The sequence below is a fragment of the Medicago truncatula genome, chromosome 7, assembly GCF_003473485.1.
Source record: "Medicago truncatula cultivar Jemalong A17 chromosome 7, MtrunA17r5.0-ANR, whole genome shotgun sequence".
Taxonomy (NCBI): Eukaryota; Viridiplantae; Streptophyta; class Magnoliopsida; order Fabales; family Fabaceae; genus Medicago; species Medicago truncatula.
In genome coordinates this window covers 12,385,014-12,407,502 of record NC_053048.1, presented here as the reverse complement: position 1 = coordinate 12,407,502, position 22,489 = coordinate 12,385,014, and the positions used below count along the sequence as shown (strand labels likewise).

Genomic DNA, 22,489 nt, shown 5'->3' with positions numbered 1-22,489 from the left:
TCCAGTCTTCTCGATTTACTCCTTTATGATCTCCATTTCAGTGTCACATGTGAGAGATAAGTTTATCGATGTGCAATTAGGGTTGGTTGTTACATTTGAAAAGTCCAGCCTTATTTTTCTTACCCCGTCATACTACTGTTTTCTTACATTTAGATTTTTGATATGTAATCTGATAGTGTGATATGCTTATGAAATTCTGGATAAAGTGGCAGTGTGGGACAACTTTACGGGGCTTTCTCAATAACTGTTCCGCTGATTAGCCTTGGTTTTAGAGAATTGTGGTAATCTCCTTTCTTTTTATTGGTTTTTTTACAACTATTTGTCTCACTACATGTAGGTTTTTGACATGTAACCTAACAGTGTGATAATTTACACAATTCTGGAGAAATTCGAACATTGTAGGGTTTTCTTTGCAACTATGATCTGCTGATCAGCAGCTTGGTTTCCAGAATTCTTTTTTCTTTTTCTTGATTTTTCTATAACTATTTGTCACGGCGTAGTTTTTTTGAACATGTATCATTTGGTGTTCATAGGGTAAGTGTTAAATTAAATGGGTTTAGTGAGCCACATAATCTCTTCTTTATTACACTGAACCTTGTTAATTTTGATGTCTGAAGATGAGAAATTTGATGAGCGCTTCTGCTCTATGTTCTAATTTACATGTATCAACGGTTATATATCTATTTTCAATTAATTTGGTGATCTGAACTTGGATGTGAACATTTCTGCTTCCATGTTTCTTGATTCTTCTCACAAGCTTGGGTTTGATTAACACAGAGACCTTCTCATTCATCCTTGGGATATAAGTAGTCATCTTATACATACGTATGTATATTTTTGTTCCCGAATTGTTGTTCTTCAATAGTATACAAGCCGGTATTTTTGTGTTTCTTCAATTGTGTGTTTCTGTATCTGGAACCTAAGAGCCAATCTGGTTTACTCTTCCCTTCCGAATACGAGCTACTTTTGACAACTTTGTTTGTTGTTTGTTCTGATGATTTGTTTGTAGTTAATCTCTTATTTTTGTTTGGAGATCCTTTCAATAATCATTTTTTATTGTTTTGTTGTTTTTATTGTTATTTTCCATTTATGATGATGATGATACACCTTATTGGATATATCCTCTTCAATAAGTGGCAGGGACTCCTCTGTGTTAGGAGGAAGCTAAAATTCTCTTTCATATTGGTATATGACGATCTTGTAAATTGGATGGAAATTTGTTCCAAGGAATCATCATCTTCTGCAGGTTGTTGTATACTGTCGACTGCAAGCTATAACTTGGTCATCTGTTTACATCCCTTTCATATATATGTTCTTCGGCATCTATTTTTGTACTTCAAGATCATTTCGCTTTTTGATGTTTACGTCAATTCTTTCTTTGTATTCTTTCATACATTATTCTCATGGCTGGTTGTGCTTTTCCCTGTTCTTCTGATTCTGAAACTCTTTCACCATTAGAATCCATGAAACAATTGCTGGAAAAAGATGTTGATTTTGTTTGTTTTGATCACTTCCACACTTTGTTGGGAAGGGATAGTTGTCCTCTAATGTGTGTGTTTTGCGGTTTTTATGATTAAGTATTAGGAACACTAGTATGAAGCATAAAAGATTCTGGAGTACATCTCTTTTCCTCGGGAATGAAGAACATGAATATGAAGCATACATGAACTCGTGATTTTGATAGGTTTTGCTTGTTCTTGAGACTGTTGCTCAGATTTCTTTGTTCTATGATGGATCAATTTCAAGCTTTGTTGTTTTCGATTTCTTTGATTTGCTACATCAAGGAGATCGTTATGGATTGGCGTTTTTATATGCATTTTTCGGAAAGTAGATATCAAAAATTTCACAATTATCTTGTTCAGAAAAAAAAGAATTTCACAATTATCTTGAATCTTCTTTTTTGGATCAGCTTTTCAAGACTTATTTGTTTATTTATGGATTATTGGATATAGTTCTTCATAATTGGATAATTGAGATATGCGTTTATCCATTTGGCAGTGAGTTGAAGTCTAGAAATCTAGAATGTTTTACAATTCTTAACACAACAGATAAGAACCGAGAACGGCTTCACATATATAAATTGAATTTTTCAATCATTCATTTTTGGTTGTTTTAATTTCGAGCTTTGATTACGAGATAATCAAAATTATAATCTCCTTCATAGCATGGAGCCTCGAGTATTGATTTCGTGATCTCTAGTAAAATCTTTTCGTTCAATTTGTCTTTATGAGATATTTCTCGATTTGGTTATTTACTCTGGTGTTGCAGAAGAGGATGTGATTTTGATTTGTTAATTCTGATGTTTTCTTGTTCTCGTTCATGTGTCCTACTTTCTTTTGTTTCTTGATTTCTTGGCAAGATTGTTTGCTCTGTGATGGCTTGATTTCATGGTTTTCATTGATCTACTCCTATGAATATGATTGCCAAGGACTTATGTGTTAATATGCTTTTCTTAGATTCTAGATATAAAAAATTTTAAACCATCACACGTTTCATGACTCTTCTCTTCATTTTTGATAATCGAGAGATCCGTTTATCCGTTTTGCCGCGAGCTGGGAAGTCTTGATATCTAGAATGTCTGATAACACGGACAAGAACACACAATGGGTGCCGATAGATAAACCAATTTTCTTCAATGAAAATTTAACATTCTTCTTTTATTATTTTAACTTCTGGGTTTTGAATTGCAAGGCATAAAAGATGAATATTTAACATTTTTTTGCAGCACCATCTGTCAAACAGTAACTTTCTTCATAGCATGGACCTTAACGGTTTGATTTGGTGTTTTCTCTTAAAATCTTTTTTATTTTCAAAATGTCTTTATCCTTCTTTTCGGTTGATTATTTCGGTATCTTGATTCTGAGGTTCGATTTGTTAATTGTTGGTTTCAATTTTGATGTTTTCTGTTCTTATTTTAATGATCTGATAATTGAGTTTATTTAGGTTTAAACTAATTGTTCTCCGATTCCTCTGTTATTTTGTGTTTAATTTGTTGGCAGTGTAGTGCAGTTCTGGTGTGAATTTTCTATTTTAAGGTATTGCTAATTGAGTATCACATAATGGTAATGTTTTGCAAAACTTCGAAACATAGCTGGACTTCTGATGTGAAGTTTTTGTATTAGACATTGTGAATTGAAACATGTACTTGTTTTTTGCAATGCAACGTTCTGTGTAGTATCAAGCATTCAAGTTTATTTTGGCACACTCTTAATTTCATGGTAATTTGATCAAGCATATAGATTGTGGATGAATTTTATTTCATTTTACTGCCCTGTCTTTTAGATTACTCCTTTTTGATCTCTCCACTTCGTTGTAACTTGTGAGAGATCGAATTTTGATGTATGGGGAGGGTTTATGGTTATCTCTTAGAAGTTTAGCCTTAAGGTTTCTTACCCCTTTATACTATCTTTATCTTACACATTTTATGCTTTTGACATGTAATTTGACGGTGCGGGAGTTCACACATTGATGGAGAAATTGGATATGTAATTTGACATGTAATTTGCAAGGATCAAGGGACGGAAGAGGCTGCTTCTGGCAAGAAGTCAAACCAATGAATTTGATGCTCAATGTTTGTTTGAGATTAAAGGGACTTATGGATATGGAAGTTCTATGTGGCCTAAAGATTCTGAGAATGCTACTAGCTCTAGTTCTTGTTCTGATTGGATGGGGGGTGACCCTAATGTTTTCAAAGAAAAGTCGTGGAGGCCGTTCCCGGAAAGTGAATATTCCTGCTGCAATTCTCAACCCTTATTGGTATGATTACATTTTGCTTTTTATTTTTTTATCTTTTTATCTCCTTTGCTTGCACAGATGAATTCTTTTGGATCCCGTTTTCTCATTGATGTGTCGATGAAATATTTTTATATGATGATAGTTTTAAATCTAGTTGGAGTCTCTAATATTTGACATTCAATTCAAACTTGGTTTTATGCTTTGAGGTTTTAGTAAGTTTCTTAAAGAACAGCTTTTTATGAACAATGACAATTCTTTTTTTTTTACAAGAAATTTATTTTAAAACATAACAAGTATATGTTAACTTACATGTTCCCTTTCATTTTGTTTTCTTATCTTCTAATTCATCATCTTTTTGGTTTTATTTACCTTGATGTTGGTGGTCTTCTCTTAATTTTGACAATTTCTTCATTTTTTTCGACATGCAAGCTCATAGTATTGTCGGACGGTCTTCTCGTTTTCTTCCTAAAGTAGAGTGCACGAAATCCGAATGACCATGCAATGTGGCTATGGGGTATGTCTGTTGTTTGTGAAACTTGGTTTTCATACTCCCAGCTTCTTGATCATGATCAGCTCCCTAAACTCTTTCCAATAAACCGTGTTGCTGATCTTGACATTTTGAAAGAGAAGTTTGAAACTCCTAGTCCAGCCAAGCCAAACAGCAAATCTGATCCTCCAGAAATTGATATGTTGGTGTCGACTGCAGATCCGGAGAAAGAAAGAGTCACCCTTTGTTACTGAGAATACTATTCTTTCTATACTTCCTGCTAATTATCATGTTGATAAACTTTATTGCTATGTCTTTGAAGACTGCAGGTTGCTTCTTACTTTTGAGGCCATGGCACAAGCAACAATTTTTAGCACAACTTTGACCTAAGGAACCCTGAATCATATTTTAGTTTGAAGAGATATCCCTTAATAAAGTATGAAAGTACTTTGTTTTTGTAGGGAACTCTTTTCAGACTAAAATGTGATTCAAGGGTTCCATAGGTCAATGTTGTGCTTCCGGAGCAAAACTTGCTGCCTATCCCATGGCCACGAAAGTAAGAATCGACTTGCCGTCGTCGGAGACATAACAAGAAAGTTTATCAACTGGATAATTAGCAGTGGGGATAGAAATAATAGTATTTGCAATAACTTGAAGGCAGTCGCAAAAACATATCAATTCCCAGAAGATCAGATTTTCCAGTTGGTTTGGTTGGACCAAGGGTTTCAAACTTCTCTTTCAAAACGCCATGATCAGCAACACAGTTTACCGGAAAGAGTTTAGGGAGCTGATCAAGAAGGCAGGAGTTTCCAAACCAGGTTTCAAAAACAACATACATTCCCCATAGCCACATCGCATGGTCATTCAAAGTTCACACCCTCCACTTTAGGAAGAAAACGAGAAGCACCATCCGAGCCAATATTACGAGCCTAGATGTTGAAAAAATTAAAAGAAAAATTGTCCAAATTCAGACAAGAAAACCAGCAACAACTAGGAAAATAGAAGTAATTAAAATCGAAATGTTTTAAAATAAATTTCCTGAAGGAAAAAAAAAGAATTGTCATTGTTCATAAAAAGTTTTTCTTTGAGAAACTTACTTACTAAAACCTGAAATATCAAATTCCAATTGAATATCAGATATTAGAGGCTCCAACTAGATTTAAGACTATCATCATATGGAAATATTTCATCGACAAAACAAGAAAATGGGATCCAAAAAATTCAACCATACTAATAATGGTTCAGAATTGCAGCTGGAATATTCACTTTCCAGGTCAACGGCCTCCACAGCTTTTCTTTGGAAAGATCAGGGTCACCCTCCATCCAATCAGAACTAGAACTAGCACCATTCTCAGAATCTTTAGGCCACATAGCATTTCATTGGTTTGGCTTCTCGCCAGATTCCCTGATTTCATTGTCGACAACCTCCTTTGCATATTTAAGGCCTCTGCGGCACTAGGTTGCAAAGGTAGTGACTGTTGAATGTTGATTGAACACAAAAGCAGCCTCTTTCGTCCCTTGGTCCTTGGAACCCTCAATACATCCAAGGCAAATCCCTTCATTGTACCCTTGAATCTGGATTCATTTAGATCCCTTTTATTATAATGTTGTTTTTTTATAGTTTACCGTGTCTTGAAACAATGGCATTATGTTCGGTATCAAGTCTCACTTCTTATTTTCGTACACCTTATGAACCATAATATTTTGTATCATAATATTATCGAGTCTCACTTCACATTGCAGTATTTTTATTTTGTGAAAAAATTAACAAGGACCCATGAACCATAATATTTTGTTGGTTGTGTTATATATTTTCTAGGCTTTAATTTGGTGATCTCAGGTTATGAATTCTTTACATTTCAATATAGTCGTTCCAGCATCCACGCTTCTCGATTCCTTTGTGGGAGCTTAGTTAAGGTGAGGTTATCTTATACCCCCCTTTCATTTTTGGAATATAATTTGGTGATCTTGATCAGGTGCTGTTTGTTTTGGTTATGCGTCGTTGGGGACTAATGGATAGGGAGAGATGATATTCTTTTCCTAAAACAATATCTTCTTCGGTACAGTGACCAAAGACTCCTCTTAGGTGGAAGCTTAAATTGTCATTTGATATAGAGCACAATATCTTGAAAATTATATAGTACTTTGTTTCAAAGAATCTTTTTGCAGACGTTTTTTACAAATGGGGATTTTTTTCCTTTGATTGTGTGTCATACTAGTGTTGGATTTATCTGTTTTTGTATCAGGAGCATGAATACTGAAGCATAATAAGATTCTAGAGTATATCATTTTGCCCGCGCCGAGGATTAGGAATTCTGGCTTGCTTGGTTTGGCGCTCTTTTGTTATGTTAATTTGCCACTTTTCTTGTTATTTGTGATTTAGAAGAATCATAGATTTCTTATCCGACACAGTGGCGAATCATAGGTTTCTTATGTTGCACGTAGAGCATTTGTTGCGGTAATCTCAGCCGTTTCACAACCCATTATAAATTCATAAGCTAATACAAAACTGGTCATTTTTTTATTTGTGTTTTCTTTCATTGGTTGATCTGGTGGTGTTAACCAAGATTCTATAGAAGTCATTGTTCCATCCTATGATGAGTTTTGCAGAAGCTAGGTTGAAGGATTTGTGTTTCACTGAGTTTTTGTGTTCAAATGAATACCGCGGGCCGGGAAAATTGACCCAGGAACCCCATCTAGCATTATGAGGAAATAGTCTTATACTAAGATGCAACCGGATTAGAGAATTTGTTCTAAACATAAAAGTAATGTTGGTTGTGTCATATATTCTCTCACAATTTCTTGGCTTAAACTTAAAAGATCTCTTTATGTATCACTAGCGGATAGACGGGCATCAATGTGCACGTCTATCCACATTTTTACTATGTCTAATTTGGTATAGAAAGATATTTTAATTTTGATAAATACTATTTCTTGGTCTTAGTCAGGTATCCTCCACGTGCAATTTATGAAGATTAATCTCTCGAGTCTTATGTAACTCAAATGGGCCACAAACCCTTCCTAAGAGTTTTAACGATGCTGCATGCCCATGACCGAATTCGAACCAAGGACTTTGGTTAAGTTAGAAGAGTTTTGTGTCATTTCATCTAAACGCTCTTGGGTAATGCTGATAAATAAGATTGAAATAATAATGTTCAATATTGTTTCTATTGTAGTCGAGTTTTTCCTATTTTTAATATGATTTAATTATTTTGTAGTTAATAACTTAATATTATTATAAAAAGAATAAAGTAGTAAATAAATAGTTTAAATTAAGGGTATAAATGAAAGAAAAAATTCATCTCAAATTAATGTATTTTGTTTTATATCGTTATAGATTATATAGAAATAGATATCTTTTTAGGAGAAAATTTGGGTACAATTCCTTATGTGTTTTTCGTATAGTTCTTAACTAAATTCACCATGATTTTCTCAAATCCATAATTTTCTCAAAGATTGTTATATCCAAAAATATATATATTTTTAGTTAAGAACCATACCCAAAGCACGTAAGGAATTGTACCTAAGTTTTCTCCATCTTTTTATGTCTTATTTCTTCCTTTTTTTAAGGGAATCGATTCCAGTTCTTTTTAAGGGAAAAATACACTCATCTCCCTTGAGGTCTCTTTAAATGACGCCGACACCCCTCTATTTTTACAATGAGTAGTGATATTTGAACAACCATTTGATACAACTTTTGTGACAACTTTTTTTTTCTTTCTTTTCATTGGTCAAAAACAATAGAAAGAGAAAAAGGAAGAGAGGGAATAAATGAGAGAAAAAGTTGTTCAAAAGTTATCACAAAATGGTTGTACAAATATGATTTCTCTTTTACAATAGGCAATAATCTCCCTTGTCAACTTAACCATTTATTGAACCATTGAACATCCTTCTAAATCTTGCATTTGATACTAACCTCCTTTAAGGTCTCTTAAAATAGATAAAATCTTCTCTTATGAAATTAACACTTTTGTTCTTACTTGAAAGGTTTATTTGAAAATGTGTCTTGTCAACGAGGGGTTATCAATTTTTATTATTTTCTCACATCCATTATCAATCCATAAGTAATATGAGTCTACTAGATCATTAAGAAATACTAACTTTCTTTTAGGTTTTTAGAGAGAGAAACTCCAACTTCTCTCTAAACTTTCTTTCTCCTTCGTTCATCGAAGAGGGGTGGTTTTAGGTCATTTTTTGACATAGAATCACCCCTCTACATCTTTTTTCCCTTTTTTATTTCAATCTAAATAAGTGGTTTTCACATCTATCAAGTTTTTTCTTTTGTGTTTTTGTGATTTCGTCGTCTAAGTGCGGCGTTTTGTTGTTTGTCGTCTTGTGCGGCATTTGATTTCGCGTCTTGTCACGGTGTTTGTTTAGTTCCTATTGGAAGATCTACATCAGTCAATTACAAATTCAACCAATGATTTGGACGTCAACGTTGCAGATCCGGAAGCATGGGTATTTCGGTGACTTAGATTTTATCATATTATTTGTATGCATTTTGCCGTTGTATGCTATTAACTTGGGTTGTTGTGAGTTTGTTCGCATATTCACCTTTTACGTTTTTAGCGATGTTTGTATCTGATGTACTCTATCGATTTGAATGAATGAATATCGTTTTGTTTTTGTAAAAAAAAAAGTAATATGAGTCTAATCCATTTTTATTACCTAGTCTCTTATAGCATGTGTTTCCGATATAACGGGGAATTGAGAGTCCTTCTCGGTAGTTCAATATCCATATATTTTGGTCCTATCACATCCTTATTTATTAATTTTGTTACGTCTGCAGCAATTTAACCTAATTTTTTTCCGCTCATTTGCGTTATTAGGTTTGCAATTATTTAACCTAACAAATTTCATCTAAAAGAATGCATCGCACCAATTTCATTCCTATCCTCTTGCCTTTTTTTTTTTTTTTTGAAGAAAATATTTTCTGCACTTATTTGATGATGCACGTTTGTCCTAGAAACTTTGAGCATATCAATGATCACGTTTGATACCTTCTATTTTATACTTTTTTTTTCGGCTACCCTAATTTCTATGTAAACTTGGTTATATATACCCGAATTATTGATAGGATTACCGAATTTTCTTTTATAATATTTTCAGATTTCATACATTTCATGAAGTGTTTTATTTTGTCTACTATAGATTATCACGTGTTATTTTTTCACCGTTACCTATTATATATTGCATTTTATTATTTATATGTCAATCCCTTTACAATGAACCCGACCGGAGCACGGATCAAAAATCTAGTACAATATATGAATGGAACAAATGAAAAAATTATTAAAATCTCCGAATTGATATGCATATGTGAACATGTCACATAAAATATGGGGACAACACTTGAATTGATATGCATTTAAGCATTTAGTTGACTTAACAAAATAATACTCATATATAAGAATTGGAACTGTCAAATTGACAGTGACAATTATTAATATGTAAATCATATTCTCCAAAACACTAAATTAAAGTATCTCCAAAATCACAAGGAAAGGTGAAGGAACCCAACTCATAATGAGAACGAAATAGACGAAAAAATGGCCGAGATGAAAATGACGGCGATTCCAAAACAACGGCAAACGGAAAACAATAGTGAGCAGAAAACCACAATGAGATGAAAACAAGGTCAAGATGAAAACGAGGGTGAGCAAGGATAAAAACAATGATGAAAAAAACGATACCAATGCAACAAACAAGGATGAGTACAAAAGCAACTATACACAATGCTTTAGTTGTTCCCGTAGAGGGAAGTGAAAAGGTGTATATGAAGTTTATAATAATAGTAAGGAGAATGTTAATTAGTGTATTTGAGGCATTGGTTAAAGTACAAATAAGTAACTTTGAAATAAAAAGTTGTGTAATTATTGCTGAGACAAATAAAAACTTGTATTTTCAAGAGATGGACAATGAATAAGGTGAGAAGTAGGGGTAATGTTTTAAATTGAACATTAATTTGGAGAAAATCATGTAGCTGTTGGAGGAAGGGTAAGAGAGTTGTCGTAATGTTGGTAGAGACAAAGGGATAATATGGTGGTGTTAGACTAAATTCTTTGGCATCATTGTTTTAGACTGAACATTAATTTGGAGAAACTCATTGGCATCACACTCTTAGTTAGATTGTAAACTCACCATTGTTAGTTACACAAACAAGAAAATATGAGATTTTAACAATGGCTTGATGTTTGTGGTGGGTTAGTGAAGGAATGGATGAGAGACAACGGTGAGGAAGAGAATGATAAATAGATCTAGTGTTAAGAGACTATAATAAGGGGTGAAGATTCTCTTCATTTGGCAAAATAAATGAAGTTTTGCAAGTTGGAGAGAGATAGACACAAAAAATAGATGGTGGGTCCTACCATTAAGTGGGGTCCCACCATCATTAATTATATTTTACTTTTTTTAAGATTTTATGTGTTTATCTCTCCAAATTGAAGAAATGGAGAAACACATAAATGGAGAGGATCCTAACCCATAATAAGGATGTGTTATATATTTGATCTAATGACTTAAAACAACTTTTTCTATGGGTGAGGTTTCACATGGGAAGATTGATTCTTTTCCCACCATGGGAAAGGTGATTTTTTACCTGCAATAGCCAGTCAAACAGGTTGCCATTGGTTTTGTTTGGAATTGCAGTTGAGACAAAAAATGATTAATGACTTATTATATTATATTGTGAACTACACCTCCCCATTCTTAAAAAATAACTATCCACACCACAAAATCCACACACAAAAAACACGGTTAGCCACTCCATTCTTCTCTCCTCCTTGTTCTTCAACTCATCGCCACTCCATTCTTCTCTCCTCCTTGTTCTTCAACTCATCACCCATGAAGAGAAAAACACATGCTTCTTTGTTGTTGTTATATAGTTTTTATGTCACTTTATTTACTGTGTATCAAGGGTCTAAGAATTTGTATTAACATGAAAACGTGTACATTGTTCTTCTTTATTATATGTTGAATCTTGCTTGTGTTTTTGTATTTATAAAATTGAATTCTGAGATTTACACTTACAAGTATTGAAAGCCTTGTGTCTTTTTTGGCTCTTTTTTGTTGTAGAAGGCATATAATTAGTTGTTGCAGGTGCACCAGTTTAATGGGGCTTTGGTATTGTCCTTTGTAATCTTTTGTCTTTGTACTGTTATTGTGATTTACATAGCATTTCTTGTGCTTCTAGGTTCATTTTCATTGAATAAACTTGTATTTTTGCTTATGCTAAAAAAAAAAATAGTCTATGCACATGATGATTTATTGTCTAAAAAATAGTCCATTGCTACATATATGTGAAATTGTATATAAAGCCCAATAATTAAAATAACATTTTCCCTATAGGTGGGGTCCGATTGTGGGGTTCAAATTTTTGTTAAATGTTAAAAATAATAAAGTTATGAAAGGGTTATAGGTAAACAATCCTAGCCATTCAATTTGTTTATTAATATATCTATGGTCATAGTTCACTTTTTCCATGATGGGAAAAGAATCAACCTTTCCATGTGAACACACACCTTTTGCTATGATGGGAAAGTTTTCTCCTTTCCCATGTGAAATGCCACCAAATTGATGTAGTTCTTTATGTCAGCTTTTTGTCTCTCAGCTGTTGGATTAATCCAACGGTTGAAAATTACTGCAGGATTGAAGGCGGGAGAGAATACACTGGAGAGGGATCCAGATCCGCCACACTATATATGATGTCCTCGCGCCGCCAGCAACCAGCAGCATCTCTGTCATTCTCTCTGTTTTAAAAAATCTCTCTCATTCTCTTTTCTTTCTACATCTTTATTTACGTTGTATAAGACCAGCGGTTTTTAAACTCTTTCCGAACCGGACACAGCTTTAGTTTTCGGTCCAATCGGTTTAACCGTCGATCCGGTTCAGTTTCGTTATCACCACCAGCTACAATAAAAAAACCCTAGTTTTAGGTTCAAGGAGGTAGAAGGAAGAAGAAGAGTTTGCAATGACGAACAAAAAACGAAAGAGACAAAGACAAGGCAAAAATGATTCATCGAACAAGATTCAAAAACCAGCTTCTAATGGCAAACCTTCCAGTTTTCTCGAAAAGGTATACCCAAAATTCAATTTTTTATATTTATTTGAGTTTCAATGTTTATTTGTTGGGTGATTAATTTTGCAGATGCGAGCGAGATTGTCTGGTGGACATTTCAGAATGATTAATGAGAAGCTCTACACTTGCACGTATGTTATTGTTCATATTCTTGTCTTTTTTGTTTTGGAACATCAAATTCAGATTAATACTTAGGTTCTGTTTGGTTAAACTAAAGTATTGATTGATAGATAAGTTAGCTTATATTAGATGAACTTATAGAGGATAACTAATAAGCCAATTAAACTAAATTAATTTTTTTAATTAATATTAAAAACAATGTTAATTTTCATTTATTATTTCGCTAATCAATGTTAATTACACATGAACGAAAGGCAAGCGGGCAACAAGTTGCGCCGCTAACCCTTTCTTGATGGCAAAAATGACAATACACATTTGACGATGTGAGAATAGAATCAACTGAGCTTTCTTGTGAGCCTTAGAATTTCGACAAGAGAAACGTTTTTTAATCATCATATTAAAGTCCGAAATCGCAAGATCACATGCAAATTGATGAAAAAAATGTTGGCGATTGTTCGGAGAATATTGATGATATGTGTGAAGAACCTGGACAAACGACGCCACCTAGCGTTGTGATTTAGGATAATGTAGAAGTTAATGCTGCGAGGAAAAAATACAAGAGGTGCTTCTTGCTGTAATGTATTGGAAAATAGTTCTCTTCTCAAGAAAAAATCTGTAGTTGTCTTTATGATTTTGTGTTTTATTTTCATCATTGCTTGCTTATGAGTTGGTTAGACATTTATATATAAATTTTTTTGCTTCATTTTTTTCTGTCCATGGTTTCACTATTGGTTCCGTTTTCAGCATTTGAAATTGAAACCCATAAATCATCATCGTCCTCATTCATCTTCGACCTTCGTAAACCAAAAGTTAGCTTCAAAACCACAAGGCTTTTCACAACTACGGTGCAACCCTCAAGCCATAAACACACAACCCCTCCCCCTCCCTCGCAAGCAACATATCCATTCACCACTTCTTTGGTAAACGTGGTTTGAATACCTGCATCAAGATTCCTAATCACTAGCGGAGTTAATAGTGAAACCATAGAAAAAAACTCAAGCAAAAAAAACATTTTTTACATAAATATCTAACTAACTCATAAGCAATGATGAAAATGAAACATGAAAGGCACTTACACATTTGCTCTTGAGAACAGAACTATTTCTTTGGCATCTTCAATACAGAAAAACCTTCTCCGAAATTTTCGGATGCATCATTACTAGAAGAAGTGCCTCTTGCGTTTTCCTCGCATGACTGTTAACTACTAAGTTATCACAAATCACAACACCAGGTGGAGTCGTTTGTACATGTTCTTGACATAAATCTGCAACTTTCTTCGAACAATCACCACCATTATTTTCATTAATTTGCATGTAATCTTGGACTTTCATGAGGATTCAGCGTTTCTCCGATTGAAATTATGAGGCTCACATAAAGCTCAGTTGATTCCATCCTCACACTGTTGACGTGTATTGCCATTTTCGGCACTTGACGCTGATCCAAACCCTAATTTATGAATCTTAGTAGGTTTGATCCTCGTATCATCTACACGTGCATTGTTGTTTTCAGCAACCGACAGAGATTCAAACCCTATTTCAGCTATTTTCAACTGAGGTTTTTGGGATTGAAAGAGAGAAAGAATAGGATTTTGGAATGAGATGACGATAGGTTTTTAGATTGTTTTCGAATATTAGAAATTAAAGATGATTTTTTAGGTTTAAACATGGAAATGAAGATATCATTTTTGTTTTCTTTATTTATTTTAAATCAATATTTCTCATACCGCCCACGTATACAAGCGTAGTTATCTCTTAGTTGATAAAATTGGCCACATGGCAATGCCATGCCAGCTTACCTTAGAAGTTAAAGTACGGGGATGGAAAAGTTTAAGGAGATTATTGTTCCATGAAAAATTTTAGAGGGACTAAAAGTGAAAGTTGGGATATTTATAGGAGTATAAAAATTATGTAAATTTTAAATAAATTATTTTTACACACACACAACCGACTAATGTCACATACCATCAACGTGTTTTTCGTTAAACTATTGGATGTTAACATTCACGCAAGTAAATTTCTTTGTAATTTTTTGTATATTCACGCAAGTATATTTCTTTGTATTTTTTTTTGTAGATTCGGGTAACTATGTGAGCAAATGATATGCTGTTAGTGTTAGGTATATGCTCGAAAGATGCTTAAAGTAATATGTGGAAAAAATAATATAAATTAATGAGAGAAGGGTCATTATGAAATAATTCTATTTGGAACATACAATCTTATATTTGATAAGTTATCCGCTATAAGCTAGTAGTATGGCCTTGCCAAACCTAGTCTTAAATGAAATTGAGAGGCTCAGTGTGACTTCTTCCTTTAAGTAGTTTGGGCAATGAATTGGGACATAATGCTTTTATTAATTATTTTTGGATGGTTATTATTTCAGCGGGGTTCAATAATTAGCTGGCTAGTTACACAGTTTTTGGTTTAATTTTTTTTTGTTAATTTGTTAATGACTTGTTCAAATGGTCCTATAACTAAACTTCCTAAACTGTTTTCTGTATTTTGTTTCTTTCTTTCTTGTAATTCTTGTTTGGGTTGACATGATTTAAGGAATTGTCATTTTTTCAGTGGAAAGGAGGCGCTTGATTATTTCCGTGAAGATTCGTCTCTATTTAACTTGGTAATGGTCGTTTACATGAACTTTTTATTTGAATCTGTCATTAGACATGATTTATGATAAGATATATAAGGGTGTCGCTTGATTAGTATTACTGACACTGAAGTAGGAAGTCAAATTGATTAGGTTAAAATTTTCAAAAATGTTCATTCTGTTTTAACTACTTGCATCTACGGACCTAACATTCATAAAGGATAAGATGCCTTTGATTCAATGGTAAAACATTGAACTGAGTTGTTATAGTAATTTATGACTTCTCAAGTCTAGTGACCTAATTTTTTTGTTTAAACAACAAAATCCACATTGTTAATGATAAAATCCGAGTAAAAATTTAACCGAAGGAATCAGCGTCAAAATTCACCAAACAACTCATAATTTTTGTCTGATGAGTGTGTCTTGCAACACTAGTGACTAGGCTCCATATCCTCTTCCATAGTAGTTCATTAGCATGTATTGTAATGATTGGAATTGCTCATTTTTATTGGTCATCTCAATTTTATCTGGATAGTATCATGCAGGATACAAAACGCAAATGTCAAACTGGCCGGAACAGCCAGTTAATGTAATTATTAAGTGGCTGAAAAAACAGAGTCCTTCTTTTGTTGTTGCTGATTTTGGTTGTGGTGAGAATATACTTGATCTTATTGTTGATTATAACTCTTACACAATACTCATATTTTGCTTGTTCACTGCTAATGTTTTCATGTTTCTGATGCATTCTAGGGGAAGCACTCATTGCCAAAAGCGTGAAGAATACTGTCTTCTCTCTTGACCTTGTCTCCAACGATCCCGATGTAATTGCTTGTGACATGGCAAATGTAAGTTTTGCTTGTCAAGCTCATGTACTTTGTACGCTTTGGATTTGGAGACTAGTTTTATAGCAGTGGACACTAGTAGCCGTATTTGTTTCCCTTGCCTTCATGTGTCACAGTTATGTCAAAAACAATTTAGTTTTTTTTGCCTTATTTTGGTGTTTATTTCACTAGGGTGTATTTTTTAGGAGTACAAAGATTTCTCTTCGCTCCTGTTTCTTCTGCTAGTAGTATATTACAAAACTAATGCAACGGATCAGGCTTGAGGCCAGTTTTATCAATAGCAGATTATGGCGGCCAACCAACAATCTGCTATATAAACACAACATTACAGACTGTGTCGTAAACATTGCAAATATAATAACTTATGTATAGAAAGCATGATGTAATTATTACTTTGACAAGTATTTGTATGGTATTTTCTAACAAAAGTTTATGTTATGAATTCTTTAGACAATAATTTTATGACACTTATTAGTATGACCAAATGAAATACTGTAGAACCACAACACAAAAAAAATTGAATACTGTAGAACCTCATCCTGATCTATGAGATCTTCTTAATCGTCTAATCTTTGTTTTAACTTACGAAAAATAACTGAACAGAGCATTGTGTTCGAGAATTTGGATGTACAATTTGGTAACGATAGGACGGGGTACCAACCTATATGTTGTCATTGAACTCAACAATAAAGATCATGTACACAAATCCTGCAACTTTCTTTGGTGTTCATGTCACGTCAACTCTTCTGCAGCTTCGCTATTACGATCTCACACTGGCTTCTAGTCATGTACCACCTACTTCTATCCATTATGAGTATCAATCTCTTTGTTCTTAAATGCATGGGAATGCATCAATAAATAATTTGTCAACTAAGTAGCAGGTGAAAAACACACACACAAACACGATATCATTCATTACAAGCTATGAATTATTTCTTCACTCTCCAGATGATTTCTTCTTGCTTTCATTGCCCTAAACAAGTAACAAAATCGGCATTTGCATCAAAACTTGGTTAATCTAACTATTTGATTGATTTCTTTATTATGATAGATGCAGGAGTTCCATCAGTCAAGCAAGAGTCGACGAAAGCTAGCGGTGGTTTTGTTTGCAAACCAATGTTCCTCTCTACGGTGGGGTATAAATTCTTGGAAATGATAACATTGAAAACAGAACATGGTAGTGACAAGAATTGATAGCTTTGGATGTTCCTCACTACCATGTTATGTTTTCTATGTTATCATTTCCAAGAATTGATATCCCTCACCGAGAGAGGAACATGATTTGCAAATAGAACCACATCTAGCTTCCGTTGACTCTTGCTTGACTGATGGAACTCCTGCATCTATTATAATAAAGAAATCAATCAAATAGTTAGATTACCCAAATACTTGATGCAAATGCATATTTTGTTACTTGTTTAGGGCAATGAAAGCATGTAGAAATTAATTGGAGAGTAAAGAAATAATTCATAGCTTGTAATGAATGATATATATATATATGTGTGTGTGTGTGTATGTTTTTCACCACTACTTAGTTGACAAATTATTTATTGATGCATTTCCATGCATTAAAGAACAAAGAGATTGATACTCATAATTGATAGAAGTAGGTGATACCTGACCAGAAGCATCATAATAACGAAGCTGCAAAAGAGTTGATGTGACATGAACACCAAATAAAGTTGCAGGATTTGTGTACATATCTTAATTGTTGAGATCAATGACAACATATATGTTGGTACCCCGTCCTATCGTTACCAAATTGTACATCCAAATTCTCGAACACAATGCTCTGTTCATTTATTTTTCGTAAGTTAAAACAAAATTAGACGAATAAGAACTCATGGATGAGGTTCTACGATATTCATTTTTTTTTGTGTGTGGTGTGGTTCTATGACATTTATTTGGTCATACTAATAAGTGTCATAGAATCATTGTCTAAAGAAAATACCATACAAATACTTGTCAAAGTAATAATTACATCATGCTTTCTATACATAAGTTATTGTATTTGCAATGTTTACGACACAGTCTTTATGGCAGCACTAACACAAAATCCACATGCCATGGCCGCTATGGCGAATATTTCACAACACTACTTGTGGGTCGCATCTTCGTTGTTTTTCTATTTCCTTACTTGAAGTACAGCTTTTATGGTTGGGACACATTAGTGAAATCATGAAAGGCTGAATGGATTCCTTTATATATTGAAGGAAATAATTATTTCTTGCTTTCTGCCATTCTAGTTATGTAATTTTGGATAGTTAGGTCCTTATCTTTAGAATGCAAAAAAAAAAAATGTACAAGTTTCCTTCCGTAAAAATTTAAGTACATGAATTTCATAATAATATTTGAAGCACATAATGGATTACTTGCAAGAGGACATGCTCATTTTTGTGAATTACTTGCAGACTCCACTAGATTCTGCATCTGCTGATGTTGCTGTATTCTGTCTATCATTGATGGGAACGAACTATCAAACTTATCTTGAAGAAGCATGCAGGGTGCTTAAGCCAGGGTATTTGTTTTTATTTCAATAACGAATTTTACTTTCCAACTGGGCATGCTTTCCTCGTCAGAATCTGACTTATTGTAGTATTGAACAGTGGCTGGCTTTTGATAGCAGAAGTGAAGAGCAGATTTGATCCAAATACTGGAGGAGCAGACCCAGAGAAGTTTTCAAATGCAATTTCTGAGCTAGGATTTAACTCCGTGAAAAGGGTATGAAGATGTTCCATTTTACTGCGTCTAAAAATACTAGTGTGCAAACGTGTCCCCTCTTGAGTTTTGTCTGTCTCAGTTTTTTCGTCTCTTCTCTTTTTCTTGCTGCAAAAATATATTATAATAATAATGAAAGCTACAAAATTTTTATGTGCTTATTTAACAAATGAGTTATTAGATTGAGAAACCAAAATTTAGCATCCCCTTAATATATATGTATTGGATTGTGATTACTGATCTTTAATCCTTGCAGGACTTCTCAAATAAAATGTTCATTTTGTTTTACTTCACCAAGGTATGTAGCTACCTCATTCATGTGATTCTACTTTTCTTCTTGAATTCTTGTTATTGATTTTGTTTTTTTCGTGTGTAGGAAAAACAAAATTCTAAAAGGAAGGAAATTGAATGGCCATCACTTAAACCTTGTTTGTACAAGCGCCGTTGAGGTTATGGTTTTATTTATACACAATTGTTGTTTGGACAAAAGTTAAATCACATTTTTGTTAGCATACTTGTCGATCACAAAAGCTCTTGTATTTATCCTGTTCTTTTTTATCTTCAAGGTTCATCCCCAATTTTCTTCTGAGTGTAATGTGCATATTTGCACCTTGTAGCCAAGTGTTGTGGGGATAGTAGAATTTTTTTTATTATAGAAAGAGATAAAAGAAGATTGATGTATGAAATTTCAATTCTATTAACTATACAATAGGATCTAAAGTTAATTCAAGGTAAAGGAGTGTCCACTCCCACTGTTTGAAGGAAGAAGGGGGTTTGTTTGATCTGAGAATATTGAATTTAAAAAGTTACATATTGGATATAAATTCCACAAATTCTAATACAAATTTACTATTTTAAACTTCTTAATATATGCAAATCTACATGTGATAGAGAAATCCTTTAAAATTGAGTAATAAAATATATTTTTTGTCAATTATCTTATCAATTGGGTCGGAGAAAGTGGTTATTTTAAGTAGTTTTTTTAAATAAAATAAAATTTCAAATAATTTAAATATAATCTCATATATATATATATATATTACTATCTCCGTCCCTAATTATAGGGCCCTATTGAGAAAATAACGTGAATTAAGATAGTGGATATTTGTATTAAATATGTTTGTAATTACTATTGTTTTTACAATGATCCTTTAAGAGAGAGAGTTGGTTTATGTTTTCAACATGTTATTTATTGCTGATTGAAGAAAAAGATGTATAATAAATAGGGGCATGTATGTAAAGAAATAATTAATGCAGTTTTTTTTTTTTTTGGATAAGGCAAGAAGAAGGTTAGACATCAAGGAGCCCAGAGACATCCCAACTAGGTTAGCACCCCGCTGGAAATCCTATCCCTTGCCGCCTACTTTATAAATATTATTAAAAAAAAAAAAAGGAGAAATATATGTACAAGAGGGGGGACTAGGTCAAAACCCTCAAAACAATAAAAACATAAGAGAAAAGAAACAAGTGACAACTTAGGGAAATCGATAATTAGGCAAACCGTTCCTATCACTAAAGAAGTCTAAATACAAAGCCGGAGGTAAAACATCAAACCAAACAATGTCAGACAGATCATGACCCAGAGAAGCCATCTTGTCCGCACAACAAAAAAATTAATTAATGTAGTTGGAAATAGCAAAGGGGTCTTATAAAGAGGGACAAAAAAAATTCTCAAAAGGGTCTTATAAGTAAGGGCACAGGTAGTATTATTTTTTTTATTTTTTTTGGGGAAGAAAATCATTGCATTTCATTAGATAAAATATGTCAAATACATGTAGGTACATCATCAATCACATGGGGGCTAGGATCAGATAAGGCTACCTGAGCTAACTCGTGAGCTACCCTATTTGCTTGCCTTCGGCTGAACTCAACGTGAAAGTTTTGAAATCTATCAACTAGCAGTTGTTTACAAGCAGTGATAATACATCCAAACTCGCTACTATCTTCTAGACTAGAATTGACACAATCAAGAACAAAATCTACATTATGAAATTGTTGATTAGAGAGCCAATCCAAAGTCGTGTGTAGTCCAACAGCTTCCCCCACATCTATAACACAAATAGGGACAAACCATTATGTTCTTGCAAGTACAAAAGCACCATCATCATCCCTAAGACACATGCCCAAACCAACCCTGTTAAGAGAAGTAGAAAAGGATGCATCAATGTTGCATTTATACCTGCCAGGTGTCGGTTTCTTTCAAACATCTTCCTCTTGTCTCAAAGGTCGAACCTGTGGAGTTATGGGTTGGTTACTACTGCTTGATCTAATTCTTTGGGCTGTTTGCCATTCTTCATGTACATGAGTTGCACGTTGAAGCACATGCGAGTCTGTCTCAAAATGTTGCTGCCAAAGTTTCATGTTTCTACATTTCCAAAGGCTCCACATAATTGTTGCCATCAGCTCACATTTCCCTGAAGATAGATTTTGTAAAAGGGTGAAAATGAGAGCACTAATATTATAGTCTTGATGGATCACCCTGTCAATTGTGTCCCATAAATTCGCATTCCGCCAAACTTGAACAGCTTTAGGACACTCAATAAGGATATGAATACTATCTTCATAATTACGATTATAATGAACACAATCAAGTGGGCAAGAGACTCCTCTACTATTTAAGCGAGAACGTGTTGGAAAATGTAACACCCCGTTTTCCCAACATAAAAATTTCATAAAAATAATCAGAGTAATCCACATAAACGGAATGTCACACTTCTTTTCTTAAAATCATAAACGGAGTAATTAACTAATTATCCTTCAAAATTCAATAACATAATAATTAATACTTCGCAGCGGAATTTATTTCGACAATCTAAAATAGTCTTGGCACGAAGGCCTCATCAAAACATCTCATAAAAATTCAATTAACAACTTAATCATGTAAATTCATAAACAATATGTAAGGAATATAAAAGCATGTAACAAAGTTCCCATCCCGTTACGTATCAGAGCACCTAAAGACACACGTGAGAGATAGTCCACTCACGACATTGATAAATTACAACTTAACGACAACGACAATGCGACTTCAACAACTTAAACTTGACAAATACAACTTCAACTTCTTAATCATGCATGTGGTACCAACCAGGGCATCAAGCCCCCAATGTATTGACGTAAATAGGCTCACAGGGCATCAAGCCCTCAACGTATTGAGCGTAAATAGGCTCAAAGGGCATCAAACCCTCAACTTAAATGAGTATGCATGGACTCAACGTCTTACAGCTTAAACAACTTAGACATCTCATATGACTCCAATAATTTGGATCAACATCTTACAACTTAAACAACTTCGACCAACATTAGCATCCTAATCACGACAGCAAGGCAGCACCATTAACTAATATGCAGTAAGTCAACATCAACAATAATCGTCCAATATATCCATTACAACTTCATATAAACATCTTTCACAACATAGTATCATTAATAATAACAACTTGAATGATATAACAACATTATTTTCTATATCATACCTTTTCCACATAAATATATGTAACTCAAATTATTCAACAACAACATTCACATAATATGTGTATTTCAAATTATCCAACAAAGATATTCACGTCAAACCAAATTAGATCCATCACAACATACGTTAAATACTCTTAAACACCCTATTTGAACTCATAGTACTTCTAGTTTTGAGGTTTGGAATTATTCCTTAACTTTTGGATTAACTTAGAAACGGTTATGCTGAATTTTCATAAGATTTCACTAATACCTCCCTGAAGTATTTTCATCATATCTCAAGAACCAAAAAATCATTTTCACGTCAAACAGAAGCCACGTGATAGCTAACTCAATTATCTACTACTTTCATGTTTACACCAAAGGCCAATTCAAAACAGAAACGTGTGAAAAAGACGCAAGAACATGAAACAGGACATGCTGTTAGAGAGCAACTCGGAAAAAACCCACTTT

The 22,489-nt window shown here is 33.6% G+C and overlaps 1 protein-coding gene across 1 annotated transcript; it reads left to right on the top strand.

Moving 5' to 3' along the window:
* The first annotated feature begins 11,947 nt into the window (after nt 1-11,947).
* LOC25497922 (ribosomal RNA-processing protein 8) lies at nt 11,948-19,398 on the top strand. The gene is made up of 9 exons (XM_013592652.3): nt 11,948-12,296; nt 12,369-12,430; nt 14,984-15,035; nt 15,541-15,655; nt 15,756-15,850; nt 18,259-18,365; nt 18,454-18,568; nt 18,822-18,863; nt 18,942-19,398. Exons 1-9 carry the CDS (start codon nt 12,192-12,194, stop codon nt 19,011-19,013), a joined length of 765 nt encoding a protein of 254 aa, XP_013448106.1. The 5' UTR covers nt 11,948-12,191; the 3' UTR covers nt 19,014-19,398.
* The last annotated feature ends 3,091 nt before the right edge of the window (nt 19,399-22,489 follow it).